General features: G+C 44.3%; 1 protein-coding gene across 6 annotated transcripts in view; it reads right to left on the reverse strand.

Annotated features, from left to right (window-relative positions):
* SYCP2L (synaptonemal complex protein 2 like) overlaps window positions 1–15,545 on the reverse strand; it is a 131,323-nt gene that overhangs the window by 70,986 nt on the left and 44,792 nt on the right. For all 6 annotated transcript variants that reach the window (XM_089333402.1, XM_089333399.1, XM_051855852.3 and 3 more), the window contains 3 exons: window positions 10,409–10,457; window positions 1,134–1,284; window positions 234–283 (listed from right to left, as the gene is read on the reverse strand). In XM_089333402.1, coding sequence (XP_089189528.1) covers window positions 234–283; window positions 1,134–1,284; window positions 10,409–10,457 — 250 coding nt within the window. The remainder of the gene's footprint in view (window positions 1–233; window positions 284–1,133; window positions 1,285–10,408; window positions 10,458–15,545) is intronic.

Below are 15,545 nucleotides of genomic sequence, written 5' to 3' on the forward strand. Positions count from 1 at the left end.
AAATGTTTTATTATTTAGCCCTTTACAGAAAAACTTTTCTGACCCTTTAATGTTTTGAAAAGTAATATTTATAGAAATCAGCAATTCATGCTAGACACTTAGTCCTTGCAGTTCTATGGCAGTCATTTACATGCCATTAAACCAGTTTGTTTTTCTCATATCCCCGAAAATCTGAGAAGTGAGTGCAGTTTATCCCCAAAGAGTGCATGGCAGCCCAGAGGAAATTCATTTACCTGGTTTTTCTCACGATCGCTGGCACTGCCAAGAGAGAAAAGTGGCAAAACTAGAAAAGAAAGAAAATGTATGGGCTGTAGAAGGTGAAACCACCACCTGCAAGGTCATCATCCCATATGGCAATGGTTCGAGTCCCAGCTGCTCCACTGCTGATCCAGCTCCCTGCTAATGTGCCTGGGAAAGCAGTGGAGGATGGCCCAAGTGGTTGGGCCCCTGCACCCACGTGGGAGACCTGGAAGAAGCTCCTGGCTTTTGTCTGGCCCAATTCCAGCCATTTGGGAGTGAACCAGCAGATGGAAGACTATCTCTTCCTCCAACTTTGCCTTCAAATAAGGTAAATCTTAGAAAGCAAGCAAGCAAGCAAGAAAATGAGTATGTTTCCTTAAAGGACACATAGAAATTCCACTCTCCCTCTCCCAGGTGTGCAGGACAATGCCTGGAACATCTTCCCCTTCCCAAATGCTGCCTGCATATCCCTTCCAAGTTGTTCAGCCTCGTTCCTCACCACCCTGCAGGACTCTGCCCCAGGCTTTATCTCTGAACACCACCCCCAGAGCCTTGAGGTCTCACAGGATTGTTTCCCCACCTTCTCTGCTCTTCAAATCCCATTCCTTCTCATGTCTCACCTCCCTCTTCGTCAAAGATTTCCTGCTGACTCCAGCTCGTGCCAGATTCCCCTCCATTTATCTGTAACTCACACTTACCAATTGCTGGTCCATCCCAAATTCTTCTCTGCTTCATGTATGTTCATTTTGCCATTCCAAGTTAATTGTGAGACAGAGAAAGGGAAAGGTTCCAGGATTATGTATTTCTTTGGTGCCCTTTCATAGCACATACCGAAAAACTAACACCTGCTGGCCGATTTGAGAAATGACTCAGACGACAAACACTAAACTTACTTCTTCCACTGCTTCTGACTCTGGTCTTTTGTCTTCTGCTAGGATACGGTATCAGGGACTTCTTCTTTTGGTTACTGGTCCAAGATCGATCACTGGCACTACTACTTGAATCTTCATTACTCTCAGAAAAGAGATGCTTCCTGTAACTGGACTGTCAAAGACACGAGTGCAATGATAAATGAAAGCTGCTAACAGGGTGTTGGTGCCATTTATGTAGAGTAAGTTTATTACTGCCAAGTTAGACATAAGAGAAGTGACTCACACAATGAAATGATTCAGAAGCAAAGAGAAGAAGAAAAGATTATTCCATGAGATTACTCTCAACCCAGACATTATGAAAAGAATGACAAAATTCCCTCAGGTATTTCCAACTGCGATGTTAGTATCTTGAAGGTTGTGCCAACTCTAACAAAAATAACAAAAGCAGCTATAAAAGCATTTTTTAGGGTCTGGTATTGTGGCACAACTTAAGCTGCTGCTTGCAATGCCCATATTGGAGCGCCAGCAAGTCCCAGGTGCTCTGCATCCCACGCAGGCCCTGCTAATGCACTTTAGCAGCAAAGGATGGCCCAAGTGCTCGGGCACTGCCACCATGTGAGAGCCCTGCATGGAGTTCCAGGTTCCTGATTTTGGGTCTGGACAAGCCCTAGCCAGCTGTTGCAGCAATATGGGGAGTGAATGAGCAGATGGAAGATGTCTGTCACCCTGCATTTCAAATAAATAAATGTGTGTGTGTATGTATTTATACATACAGCAAAGAAAATCCCCTCTACACCTTACAAGAAAAACCAAACAGGGGGATTATTTCTGTTTAAACATGAAAGTAGGGGCAGGTGTCGTGGCACAGAGGGCTAAGCCACCACTTGTGATACTGCCATCCCATATGAATGCCAGTTTGAGTCCCAGCTGTTCAACGTCTGGTCCAGGTTTCTGTTAATGTGTCTGGGAAAGCAGTAGATGATGGCTCAAGTGCTTGGGCTCCTGCCACCCACACAGGAGACCCAGATGGAGTTTCTGGCTCCTGGCTTCAACTTAGCCTGGCCCAGTTCCAGCCATTGTGAACATTTGGGGAGTGAACCAGTGGATAGAAAATTTCTGTCTCTTCCCCTATCTCTAACTCTGCCTTTCAAATAAATAAGTCTTTAGATTTTTTTTAAAAAATAGTGTTTTTCCCATTTTCTGTAAATGGTTATTTAATATACAAGTTTCATGTATTTTACATATACAGATTTAGGAACATAGTGATGCATCTCCCCCTACCTTCCCTCTCATGCTCCAAACCTTCTTTCTCCTCCCTCTCACATTCCCACTCTTAATTTTTTACAAAGATCTATTTTCTGCCTACTTAATGATCATATAGTTAACCCTAGACTAAGTAGAAGAGTTCAACAAATAGTATGAAAAAAAACACAGTTCCTCACCAAAAGAGACAAGAACTATAAACAATCACCGAATTTCAAAATGTCCATTTCACTTCAATACGTTACGTTTTAGGTACTCTTATTAGTTACATTAGGGAAATCATATGACGCCTTTTTGGGACTGGGTTATTTCATTAAAAGTAGTGATTTCCAGTTGTGTCCATCTTGTTGCAAAGACAGGTTTTTTTTTTTTTTTTTAACAGCTGAGTAGTACTTCATAGTGTGTATACATACCATCTACAGAACTTCTCAACCCACAGTTGGAAATACACTTTCTTCTCATCAGAGCATGGAACTCTCTCTATGATAGACCACATGCTAGGCCATAAAGGAGTCTCAGCAAATTCAAAATAAAATCAAAATCATACAATGCATCTTCTCTGACCACAATGGAATGAAGCTGGAAATCAACAACTCAAAAGTCTTTAGATCATATGCAAACACATGGAGACTGAAAAACATGCTCCTGAATGAACATTGTCATTGAAGGAATCAAGAGAAGTCAAAAAATTTCTGAAAACAAATGAATATATCATATGAAAACCTACGGGATACAGTGGAAGCAGTGTTAGGAGGAAAGTTTATAGCAATTGGTGCCTACATGAAGAAATTCGAAAGGTACCAAATGAGCTTTCAATGCATCTCAAGGACCTATAAAAACCAACTCAAAATTAGAATTAAAATTAGAAAATAAACAAAATTGAAACCCAAAACACAGTATAAAAGATCAGTGAAATGAAGGCTAGTTTTCTTAAAGTTGACACAGCATTGGCCCAACTAACCAAAAAAAGAGGGAGAAGACCCAAATCAAAATTAGAGATGAAAAAGGAAATATAAGTATAGACCCCACGGAAATTAAAAGAATCATCAGGAATTACTACAAGCAGCTGTATGCCAACAAACTGGGAAACCTAGAAGAAATGGATAGATTCCTAGACACATACAATCTACCAAAATTGAGTGATGAAGACATAGAAAACCTAAATAACCAAGAAGGAAATTGAATCAGTAATAAAGACCCTCCCAACAAAGAAAAGCCCAGGACTGGATGGCTTCACTGCTGAATTCTACCAGACATTTAAAGAAGAACTCATTCCAATTCTCCTCAAGCTATTCAAAACAATTGAAAGGGAGGAAATCCTCCCAAACTCCCTCTATGGAGTCTGCATCACCTTAATAACTAAACCTGAAAAAGATACAAGAAAGAAATTATAGATCAATTTCCCTGGTAAACAAAGATGCAAAAATCCTTGACAAAATACTAGCCATTCAAATCCAACAACATACCAAAAAGATCATTTACCCAGACCAAGTGGAATTTATACCTGCTATGCAGGGATGGTTCACCATTTACAAGTTAATAAATGCTATACATCACACTAACAAAATGAAGAACAAAAACCATGTGGTTATCTTAATAGATGCAGAGAAAGCACTTGATAAAAATGCAACATCCTTTCATGTTTCATAGGAGGACTATTGCTCAGATCAAGGCAATCTATGACAAACCATGGCCAACAGCCTGTAGAGAATGGGGGGAAACTGGATTCATTCCACCTATGATCTGGAACCAAACAAGGATGCCTGCTCTCAACATTGCTACCTAAAATAGTCCTGGAAATTATGGCCAGAGCCATCAGGCAAGAAAAAAGAAACCAAAGGGATACAAATTGTAAAGGAAGAAATCAAACTATCCCTGATTGCAAATGACATGATTCTATATACATAGGGGATCCAAATGACTCCACTGACAGGCTATTGGAACTCAGAAGAGTTCGGTAAAGTGACAAGATATAAATTCAACAAAGAAGAATGAACAGCCTTTGTATACACAGACAATGCCATGGCTGAGAAAGAACTTCTAAGATCAATCTCATTCACAATAGCTCTGAATGAAATTAAATACTTGGAATAAATTCATCCTAGATGTCAAAGATCCATATGATGAAAATTACAAGACAGTAAAGAACTAAATAGAAGTGTTTTGAAATTAAGACTGGACTGTCAAAATATTAGAGATTTGGCACAAATTTAGGCTGTCTAGTGGGTTAGTCAACTGTACTTTGATATTTATAAGTCTTTTATATTTTTGCATTACTTTTTATAAATGCTGTAACAAATGATTGCTTTGTTTTCAAATAGAATTTGTTTTGATCCTGACAAAAAGTCCACTCCATCTGAGCTCCATCTAGCCCTGTCAAAGGGTCCAGCCTCAAGCCATCATGTTTTTCTAGGACCTCCACCACTCAACTGGTAACAACTCATTTCCAACTCATTCCCAGCCAAGATGGAATCCTCTGAATCTCACCTAGTCATCTCAGGAAGTGCATCTGTCGTGAAATGAAAACATGCAGAATCAGCTCCCGAGGCCGTCACTAGGTTAGGACTGGACCAATACCATCCTTGTTCCTGACAGTATGACCCACACCATTTAAGGTGAATGATGGACAATTATCTGACTTTCAAATGAATCCTTTTTCGGGAAACCTAACAACTCCTCCTTTAAAATGTTTAGCAGTTCAGTATTTCACAGAAAAGAATTTCTCTGACGAAAGTTTCTTTATGATACAGCATGATGTTTTGATACATACTGTGGAATGCCTAAATCAAGCTAATTAACATTTTTACTATAGATATTTATGATATTCTGTCATGAGACTACCCTAAAATCTACTTTCTCAGCAATTTTCAAGTATGCAAAATACTGTTGGTAACTATAGTCAATGTGATACACAGCAATCTTTGAATTTATTCATCTTAACAGAAACTTCATATCCTTTGATGAACGTCTTCCCAGTCTCCCACTGCCTGTCCTCCACCCCCACCACCAATTTACTCTCTGCTTTGAGAAATGTAACTTCTTTAGATTCCACATATAAATGATAGCATGTAGCATTTGTCTTCGTGAGCCTGGTTTATTTCACTTAATATCATGGTCTCCAGGTTTGCCCACGTTGTCACAGTATCGGGATTTTCTTCCTTTTGAAGAATGGACAGTATTCTGTCGCATATCTGTACTACATTTCCAGTGATGAATGCTTAGGTTAATTAGAGAAGTTAAGTTCTAAAAGGAACTTGGGGAGCCAGGTCTATTTGCATCTTACTCTTAAGGGAGGGAAGGAGGGAGGAGAGAGAGAAGAGCGAGTAAAACAAAGCTTGGGGGAACTTGCTCATTTGCTCCAGAGTTCTTCAGCCCAGTGTCTAGTAAACCGCAAACTTCAGTTCACTTAATGCTTGCAATTAACAAACCATGAAGTAGGGAAGGCATTGCCACACAGCCGTTAAATCTACATTCCCTATCAAAGTGCTGGTTTCAGTCCTGGTTCCTCTACTTTTTTTTTTTTTTAAAGACTTTATTTGAAAGGCAGAGTTGGAAAGGCAGAGGCAGAGGCAGATCTTCCATCCACCGGTTCACTCTCCAAGTGTCTGTAGCTGTGCCATTCTGACGTCAGGAGCTTCTTCCCAGTTTCCCACTTGGGTGCAGGGGCCCAAGGACTTGGGCCATCTTCTACTGCTTTCCCAGGCCATAGCAGAGAGCTGGATGGGAAGTGGAACAGCCAGGACTCAAACCAGTGCCCATATGGGATGCCAGCACTGCAGGCGGCAGCTTTACCCACTACACCACAGCATCAGCCCCCTCCCTCTACTTCTGATCTAACTTCTGCTAATGTGCCTGGGAAGGCAGCAGATGGGCCATGTCCTTGGGTCCCTGCTGTCCATACAGGAGACCTGGATGAAGTTCCTAGCCTCTGGCTTTGGCCTATTCCAGCCCCAGCTGTTGTGAGCATTTAGGGAGTGAACTGGTGGATGGATGATTTCTCTGTTTGTATATATGTCTGTCATCCTGCTTTCCAAACAAATCTTTAAAACAAAAAACCCTCATGCAACAGGGCTCTCAATTTCTATGGTTTTACATCAAAAATTGTTGAAGGTTGTTTACAACACAAGTATCTAGAGCAATGGTTTGTAAATTTGGCCACACAACAGGATCACCAGGAGGGGGATTTGAAAGAAATCCAAATTCCTGGACATTGCTGCAGACCAATGAAGTTAAGAATCTGAGGGCTGGCATTGTGGTGCAGCAGGTTAAGCCACCGCTTCCAGTGCCAGCGTCCCATATCAGAGGGCTGGTTCAAGTCCTGGTTTTTCCATTTCAAACCCAGTTTCCTGTCCATGTGCTTAGAAAGGCAGCAAAGATGAGCCAAGTACTTGGGTCCTTACCACCTGGTAGGGAACCAGGATGGCATTCCTAGCTCTTGGCTTCAGCCTGGCCTATACATGGCTGTTACAGGCATTTGGGGCATGAAACCAGCAGATAGATCTCTCTCTCAATCTCTCTCTCTCAATCTCTCTATACACACACGCACACCATCATTCTGTTTTTAAAACAAATCTTTAAAAGTCGCTGAAGACAGCAGGCTTTTTTTTCAATGTGTATCAAAGTTGCTGCAAATAATTTTTATTTAATAGATGTGAATTTACAAAGTGCAACTTTTGTATTGTTGTGGGCCCCCCCCAGCCTCCCTCCCTCCTGCGGCCCTCTCCTCTCCCACTCCCTCTCCCATCCCACCCTTCATCAAGTTTCATTTTCAATTACCTTCATATACAGAAGATCAACTTAGTATACACTAAGCAAGGATTTCAACAGGCTGCCCTCACACAACCGCTCAAGGTATAGGGTATTGTTCGACTAGTAGGGTTGTTCTTAACTCTCATAGTAAAACACATTAAGGACAGAGATCCTATGTGGGGAGCATGTGCCCCGTGACTCCTGTTGTTGATTTAACAATTGACACTCTTGTTTATGATGTCAGTAATCACCCGAGGCTCTTGCCATGAGCTGTCGAGGCTATGGAAGCCTCTTGAGTCCACCAACACTGAACTTGTTTAGTCAAGGCCGTATCACAATGGAGGTTCCTTCCTCCCTTCAGAGAAGGAGCACCAGACTTTCAGAGCTTCTCCAACTCCCCAGGGGAGGACAACCTGAGGCCTGGGCAGAAGGTAAAAGGCACAGCTAAGAGAAAGCTGGAGAAAGCCTTACCATGTTTGTTTGAAACCCACAAACTCAGCTTAGGAAAATTCATTGAATATTCAGAGATTCTTTTAAAAATAAACTGACTACAGAGCATTGTGCCTCCCAAAGAGGTCACCAGTGGTCACACACAGGACAAGTGTCATTTGGTGTACATGGGCACAGAGCTATGGCCCTAAACAATACGGGCTCAGAGTACAATGTTTCTTTTCAATTTGAGAAGCAAAAAAAGACAGAGAGGCAGGCAAGCAGAAAGAAGGAATAGAGTTCCCATCTGCTGTTTAGAAAGCCCACAGCAACCAGGGCCAGGCTAGGCTCAAAACCAGGAGTCAGGAATTCAATCCAAGACTACCTCTTAGGGGCAGAGACCCAACTACTTCAGCTGTCACCACAGCCTACCAGGGTCTACACTGGCACAAAGCTTGAATCTGGAGCCGGGCTCCGATATGGGATATTGACATCTGGACACTGGTCTTAACACTAGGTCGAGGGCCACTCTTCAATTCTTAAACAGGATTCATCTATTCAGATGTCTAAGTGCTAATAAGTCTAACATTTTTCTTCTACTTACCAGTCTAACAAAGTTAAAGCAAGCTTTAGGCACAAAGCTTAATATAGGTTTGTTTTTTTTTTTTTTTTAAAGGAGAGTGTTTTAACCGACTAAATTTTCAATTCTGCAAATATTCGATGATGCAATATTTATGTCAAAGTTACCATGAGTGATATATTTATTGTTCAATTTAAGTCTTTATAGGTATCCTATATACAGGACAATGGGACACAATGGGAAAGAGACATTACCAACTCTACATTTCTTGATGTAAAAAAATTGCTGTAGGGACCGGCACTGTGGCATAGCAGGTAAAGCTGCTGGCATTCTATATGGACACCAGTTCTAGTCCCAGCTGTTCCACTTCCAATCCAGCTCTCTGCTGTGGCCTGGTAAAGCAGAAGATAGCCCAAGACCTTGGGCCCCTGCACCTGCGTGGGAGACCTATAAGAAACTCCTGGCTTCGGATTGGTGCAACTCCAGCCTTTGCAGCCAATTGGGGAGTAAACCAGTGGATGGAAGGCTTCTCTCTCTCCCTATCTCCTTCTCTGTCTAACTTTGACTCCCAAGTAGATAAATATTTTTTAAAAAATAATAAATTGCTGTAGCTGGCTGTAAGTGCCAGTTACCATGAGCAGTGCCCAGTCTCACCCAAGACTTCACTTATGAGTGAGAGAGCAGTATTATCCCTAATTGTGGTTTTGATTTCTTTGGTCTGATTATCAATGGTGAACAATGGTCAGGATAATACTAAAAGGAAAAATCCCAGAAATAATCCTGGGTTTTAAACTGTGGGCCATTCTGAGTATGTCATTCCCTTCACATCAGGTAGACATCGTGTTATGTCATCAAGGAAGAGTGAATACAGAATAGAAAGACATTGAGAAAGATCACATTCAACAAAACTTATCACTCCCACTAGCTATCATTGCTAATCTCTATGTCTAATTTCTAAGTTAAATTTTCTCATGGGTATGTATGATTAGGAAAAGATACAGGGGTTCTGGACTACCTGTCATTTCAGGCTTCTGTTAGGGGTCTTGGAACACAGCCCTCATGAGTAAGATGGGACCACTGTGTCTACTACCCATCATCTTTCCTCCGGTGAGCAAACTCTACGAAGCTGAATGAATGCTTGCTACAGTTGCACAGGACTAACTAAAGGACTCTCAATCTCCCATGACCTATTTGCCATCAAATAAGAACACACATGAAACACTAAACTCCTGCTGAGACTACTGACTGGGCTCATCAATCTGTCCATCTAACCAGAGAGCCCGAGGGTGGCAGATTTACCTTTTCATAGTTCAGCTAATAAGGTCATTTTATATAATGAATAAAAAACAAGTCAATAGACAGTGTAGTTCAATAGGCTAACACTGGTTATTTTTACCTATTATTTGGAGGCCTAGCTACAATTTGTAACAAGTAATGCTGGTTATCCAGTTCAAAGTAAAATAAAAGGTTTTGTTCATTTATTTTAAAAGGTTAAAAGGAGTTTAAGAAAAACTCAAGGGGCTGGCGCTGTGGCATAGTAGGTTAAGCCTCTACCTGTAGCACCTGTTTGAATCTTGGCTGTTCCACTTTGATTCCAGCTCCCTGCTAATGCCCTGGGAAAGCAGTAGAAGATGCCCCAAGTGCTTGGGCCTCTGCACCCACCTGGGAGACCTGGAAGAAGCTCCTGAATCCTAGTTTCAGATCAGCTCAGCTCCGTCCATTGCAGACATTTGGGGTATGAACCAGTGGGTGGAAGACCTCTGTCTATAACTCTGCCTCTTTTTTTTTTTTTTTTTTTTGACAGGCAGAGTGGACAGTGAGAGAGAGAGACAGAGAGAAAGGTCTTCCTTTGCCGTTGGTTCACCCTCCAATGGCCGCCGCGGCCGGCGCGCTGCGGCCGGCGCACCGCGCTGATCCGATGGCAGGAGCCAGGAGCCAGGTGCTTTTCCTGGTCTCCCATGGGGTGCAGGGCCCAAGCACCTGGGCCATCCTCCACTGCACTCCCTGGCCACAGCAGAGAGCTGGCCTGGAAGAGGAGCAATCGGGACAGAATCCGGCGCCCCGACCGGGACTAGAACCTGGTGTGCCGGTGCCGCTAGGCAGAGGATTAGTCTAGTGAGCCGCGGCGCCAGCCTATAACTCTGCCTCTCAAATAAATCTTAAAAAACTCAAGGAAAAACACAGATAACAACCGAGCCATAGCACATTCTGAAGATGGTATACAAGTAATTGAAATTTGTGATATATTGTCTTAGAATAGAAGTTATTTCATTACCGACATTCTTCTTGCTTGCTTTCTGTCACCCTTGAAAGCAGAATCATCCCTAAAATGAAACACGCCTAGTGAGTGGGACTGGTACAACCATGAGCCGCCTCCTTCTCGGCTTCACAGCCCCAACTTGGGCTTCCTTCATGTGTGCTTTGCCCAGTCATGAACCAGTGACCAGGACGTACCCATTCTGCAAACCTATCATGCAATCTAGGTCCATAGCTTCTCTGGCCGGCAGTAACAGTTTGCAAAAACAAATCCTTGTGAAGCCCCTGTCTGCCAGGCTCAGAAAGCAGGGAAAGGCAGTGGCAGCAATGCCCAAGCGCCGTGCGGTTCATGCCACTTCTACTTGCAACCACCCTGGTGGGTGGGGGATGGGCTTTCCACAAAAGCTTTTCCTCAACAGTGACATCGACCACCTTTCCACATACCTGTTGGCCATTTGTTTTGTTTTGTTTTTTTGTTTTTTTAACAGGCAGAGTGGACAGTGAGAGAGAGACAGGCAGAAAGGTCTTCCTTTGCCGTTGGTTCACCCTCCAATGGCCGCCATGGCCGGTGCGCTGCGGCCGGCGCACCGCGCTGATCTGATGGCAGGAGCCAGGTGCTTCTCCTGGTCTCCCATGGGGCGCAGGGCCCAAGCACTTGGGCCATCCTCCACTGCACTCCCAGGCCATAGCAGAGAGCTGGCCTGGAAGAGGGGCAACCGGGAAAGAATCTGGCGCCCCGACCGGGACTAGAACCTGGTGTGCCGGCGCCGCTAGGTGGAGGATTAGCCTAGTGAGCCACGGCGCCAGCCCCTGTTGGCCATTTGTACATCTATTTTGGAAAACTATCTTTTCAAGTTCTTTGCCCATTTCTTATTAGGATTGTTTGGTTCCTTGCTATTGAGCTGTACTTATATGTTTTGGATTATTATCCTATCAGACATACGGTCTGATGTTATCAAAATAAAAACAACAAAGGGTAAGTATTGGCAAGGAGATAAAGCAATTGGAAACTTCATACAGGTTGGTGGGAATGTAAGATAGTACAGCTGCTATGGAAAATAGGTTTATGGTTCTTTAAAAAATTAAAAATAGAATTCATGTACCAATAATCCTACTATTGGCATATATATTCAAAAGAATTGACATCAAGGGCTGGCACTGTGGCTCAGCGAGTTAAATCCCCAGCCTGCAGTGCCAGCATCCTATGGGATGGGGCGCCAGTTTGAGTTCGAGCTGCTCCACCTCCAATCCATCTCCCTGAACTTGCACTAGCACCTGGGAAAGCAGCAGAGAATGACCCAAGTCCTTGGGCCCCTGAACCCACATGAGAGACCCAGAAGAAACTCCTGGCTTCAGATCAGCTCAACTCCGGCTGTTGCACCTATCTGGGGAGTGAATCAGCAGAAGGAGAAGACCTTGCTTACTCTACCTCTCTGTAACCCTGTCTTTCAAGTAAATAAAAATAAAAGAGCTGACATCTGTATATGAAAGAGATGTCTGTACTCCCACATTCATTGCAGCAGCATTCACAACAGTTGAGATACAAAATCAACCTAAGTGCCTATTAGCACTTGAACGGTCAAGGAAAATGAGGTATTTATACATAACAGAATACTACACAGCTAAAAGAGGGAGGAAATCCAGCCCTACACAACACCCTGGATGAACTTGAAGGTCACTGTGTTGAGATACACCAGGCACAGAAATACAAGTGCTACATGATTCCACTTATATGAGGCATCCGAAATAGACTCATAGAAACAGGCTACCAAATACTGAGAAGAGAAATTGAGGAATTGCTATTCAAAGGGAATAAAATGTCAGTTACATAAGACCAAGTTCAAGTCATATGCTAGGGCTTATAATTAACAACAGCAGGGGCCAGCATTGTGGTGTAGCAGGTAAAGCCACCTCCTGTGACGTCAGCATTTCAAATACGTTCATGTTCTGGCTGCTTCACTTCTGATCCAGATCCATGCTAATTAGCTGGGAAAGCAGAAGACAGCCCAAGTGTTTGGGCTCCTGCCACCCACATGGGAGATCTGGATGAAGATTCTGGCTCCTGGCTTCAGCCAGGTTCAGCCCTGGCTATTGCAGCCATCTGGGGAGTGAACCCTTCAGTGGAAGATCTGTCTCTCCCCCTCTCTTTACACCGTATTTTCCAGGGTCAGTGCTGTGGTGTAGTGGGTAAAGCCACTGCCTGCAATGCCAGCATCCCATATGGGTACTAGTTCAAGTCCCGGCTGCTCCACTTTCCATCCAGCTCTCTGCTACGGCCTGGGAAAGCAGTAGAAGATTGCCCAAGTCCTTAGGACCTTGCACCTGTGTGAGAGGCCCGGAGGAAGCTCCTGGCCCCAGATCGGCGCAGCTCCAGCTGTTTTGGCCAATTGAGGACAGAATCAGCAGATGGAAGATTTCTCTCTCTGCCTCTCCTTCTCCAACTCTGACTTTCAAATAAATTTTTTAAAAATACCATATTTTCAACTTCAAAAACATGCTAAGAAGGTAGATCTCACATTGTGTTCTTACAATAAAAACAGGCAACCATTGATCTAATTTCTGTCTCTATAGGTTAGTCTGCGTTTTCCAGAGTTTTACGTAATAGAACTATTTAATATGTACTCTTCTGGTCAAGCTTCTTTTACTGGGCGTGATCATTCCGAGATTCATTCACATGACACGTATCAAACATTCTTATTTCTATGTCGTATTCCAGTGTATGGATTTCCAAACTGTGATTACCACTCATCTATTGGTGGATATTTGGGTTGGTTCCAGTTTGGCACTGCTACAAATAAAGTTGCTATAAACATTCATGTGCATTCCAATGTGTGGACATACACTGACATTTCTCTTGGGAAATATAGAATAGCTTAGTAGGTCAGGGGGGTGGTATATATTTAACATTTTAAGAAACTACTAGAAATATCTAAGTTCCAGTTGCTCTATATTTCTCACCAGTAGGTGGCACAACCTAATTGTAGCCATTCTAACATGTTTAGTGCATCTAATTACAGTTTTTATTTAAATTTCCTGGATAACTAATGATATTAAGTAATTTTTCATATGTTTATCTGCCCTCTGTATCTTCCTTTGTGAAGGAACTCTAAATATTTTGCTAATACTTTCCTTTGGTTTTACCTTTATCAAATGTTGAGAGTTCACTCGCTGGCGCCGCGGCTCACTAGGCTAATCCTCCGCCTAGCGGCGCCGGCACACCAGGTTCTAGTACTGGTCGGGGCACCGGATTCTGTCCCGGTTGCCCCTCTTCCAGGCCAGCTCTCTGCTGTGGCCCGGGAGTGCAGTGGAGGATGGCCCAAGGGCCCTGCACCCCATGGGAGACCAGGATAAGTACCTGGCTCCTGCCTTTGGATCAGCGCGGTGCGCTGGCCGCAGCGCGCCGGCCATGGCAGCCATTGGAGGGTAAACCAACAGCAAAGGAAGACCTTTCTCTCTCTCTCTCTCACTGTCCACTCTGCCTGTCAAAAAAAAATTTTTTTTGAGAGTTCTTAATATATTTCAGATATAAGCCCTTTATCAAATATATGCTTTTCAAATGTTTTCTGCAAAGGTGAGGCCTATCTTTTCACTCTAACAGTGATTTTTTTTTGACAGGCAGAGTGGACAGTGAGAGAGAGAGACAGAGAGAAAGGTCTTCCTTTGCCGTTGGTTCACCCTCCAATGGCCGCTGTGGCCGGTGCGTTGCGGCCGGCGCACTGCGCTGATCCGATGGCAGGAGCCAGGTACTTATCCTGGTCTCCCATGGGGTGCAGGGCCCAAGCACTTGGGCCATCCTCCACTGCACTCCCGGGCCACAGCAGAGAGCTGGCCTGGAAGAGGGGCAGCCGGGACAGAATCCGGCGCCCCGACCAGGACTAGAACCCAGTGTGCCAGCGCCACAAGGCAGATTAGCCTAGTGAGCCACGGTGCCGGCCTAACAGTGATCTTAAAAGAATTTTTTTCCTGAGAGGTAGAGGAATGAACTCCCATCCACTGGTTCACTTCCTAAATGCCTGCAACAGCTCCCACGTGGGTGCAGGGACCCAATGACTTGAGGTAGCACCATAGCCTCCATTAGCAGGAAGCTGCAGTCAGACCCAGATGGACATCACGTGGAGGCACTCTGATGTGGGTCACAGGTGTCCTGGTTGGTAGATTCTTCTGCCTGCTCTGCACACAGTAAGAAAGGGATGGGACTGGCACTGTGGCGTAGCAGGTAAAGCCACCACCTGCAATGCTGGCATTCCATATGGGCTACTCCACTTCCTACCCAGCTCCCTGCTGATGACCTAGGAAAAATAGTGGAGAATGCCCCCTAGCACTTGGGGTGGCGCTGTGGCATAGTAGGCCCCGACTCCGCCTGCAGTGCTGGCATCCCATACGGGTGCCGGTTCAAGTCTTGGATGTTCCACTTCCGATCCAGCTCCCTAATAAGCCGAGAAAGCAGTGGACAATAGCCCAAGTCCTTGGGCTCCTACACCCATGTGGGAGATCCAGAAGAAGCTCCTGGCTCCTGGGATCCACCCAGCTCTGACTACTGCGGCCATCTGTGGGGTGAACCAGCTGATGGAAGACCTCTCTGTCTCTCCCTCTGTCTAGAACTCTGCCTCTTAAATCTTTTTTAAAAATTGACTATTAAAAGGTCCTTTAATTTTCCACAAGAAGTTTAGAAATAGTTTGACTTTCAAATAAAAAAATCTGGAAAACCTGGCAGAGTTACATTGAAAGAGGAAGAAACAGAGAGAGGTCTTCCATCCACTTGTTCACTCCCCAAATGGCTTCAATGGTCAAGGCTGAGCCAGGAACTTCTTCCAGGTCTCACACGTGGGTACAGGAGCCCAAGGACTTGGGCCATCTTCCATTGCTTTCCCAAGCCGTTAGCAGGGAGCTGGTTAGTTAGTGGAGCTGTGGGGACTCAAACCTGTGCCCCTATGGGATGCCAGCATCACAGGCGGCGGCAGCTTAACCCCCAATGCCACAATGCTTGCTCCATCAGTTTCATTAAAAAAAACAAAGCATTTGAGGGGGCCGGACTGTGGTGCAGCAGGTTAACGCCCTGGCCTGAAGCACCGGCATCCCATATGGGTGCTGGTTCTAATCCCAGCTGCTACTCTTCTGACCTAGCTCTCTGCTGTGGCCTGGAAAAGCAGAAGATA

The sequence above is a fragment of the Oryctolagus cuniculus genome, chromosome 5 (assembly GCF_051225735.1).
Source record: "Oryctolagus cuniculus isolate XC-2025 breed Fujian yellow rabbit chromosome 5, ASM5122573v1, whole genome shotgun sequence".
NCBI lineage: Eukaryota > Metazoa > Chordata > Mammalia > Lagomorpha > Leporidae > Oryctolagus > Oryctolagus cuniculus.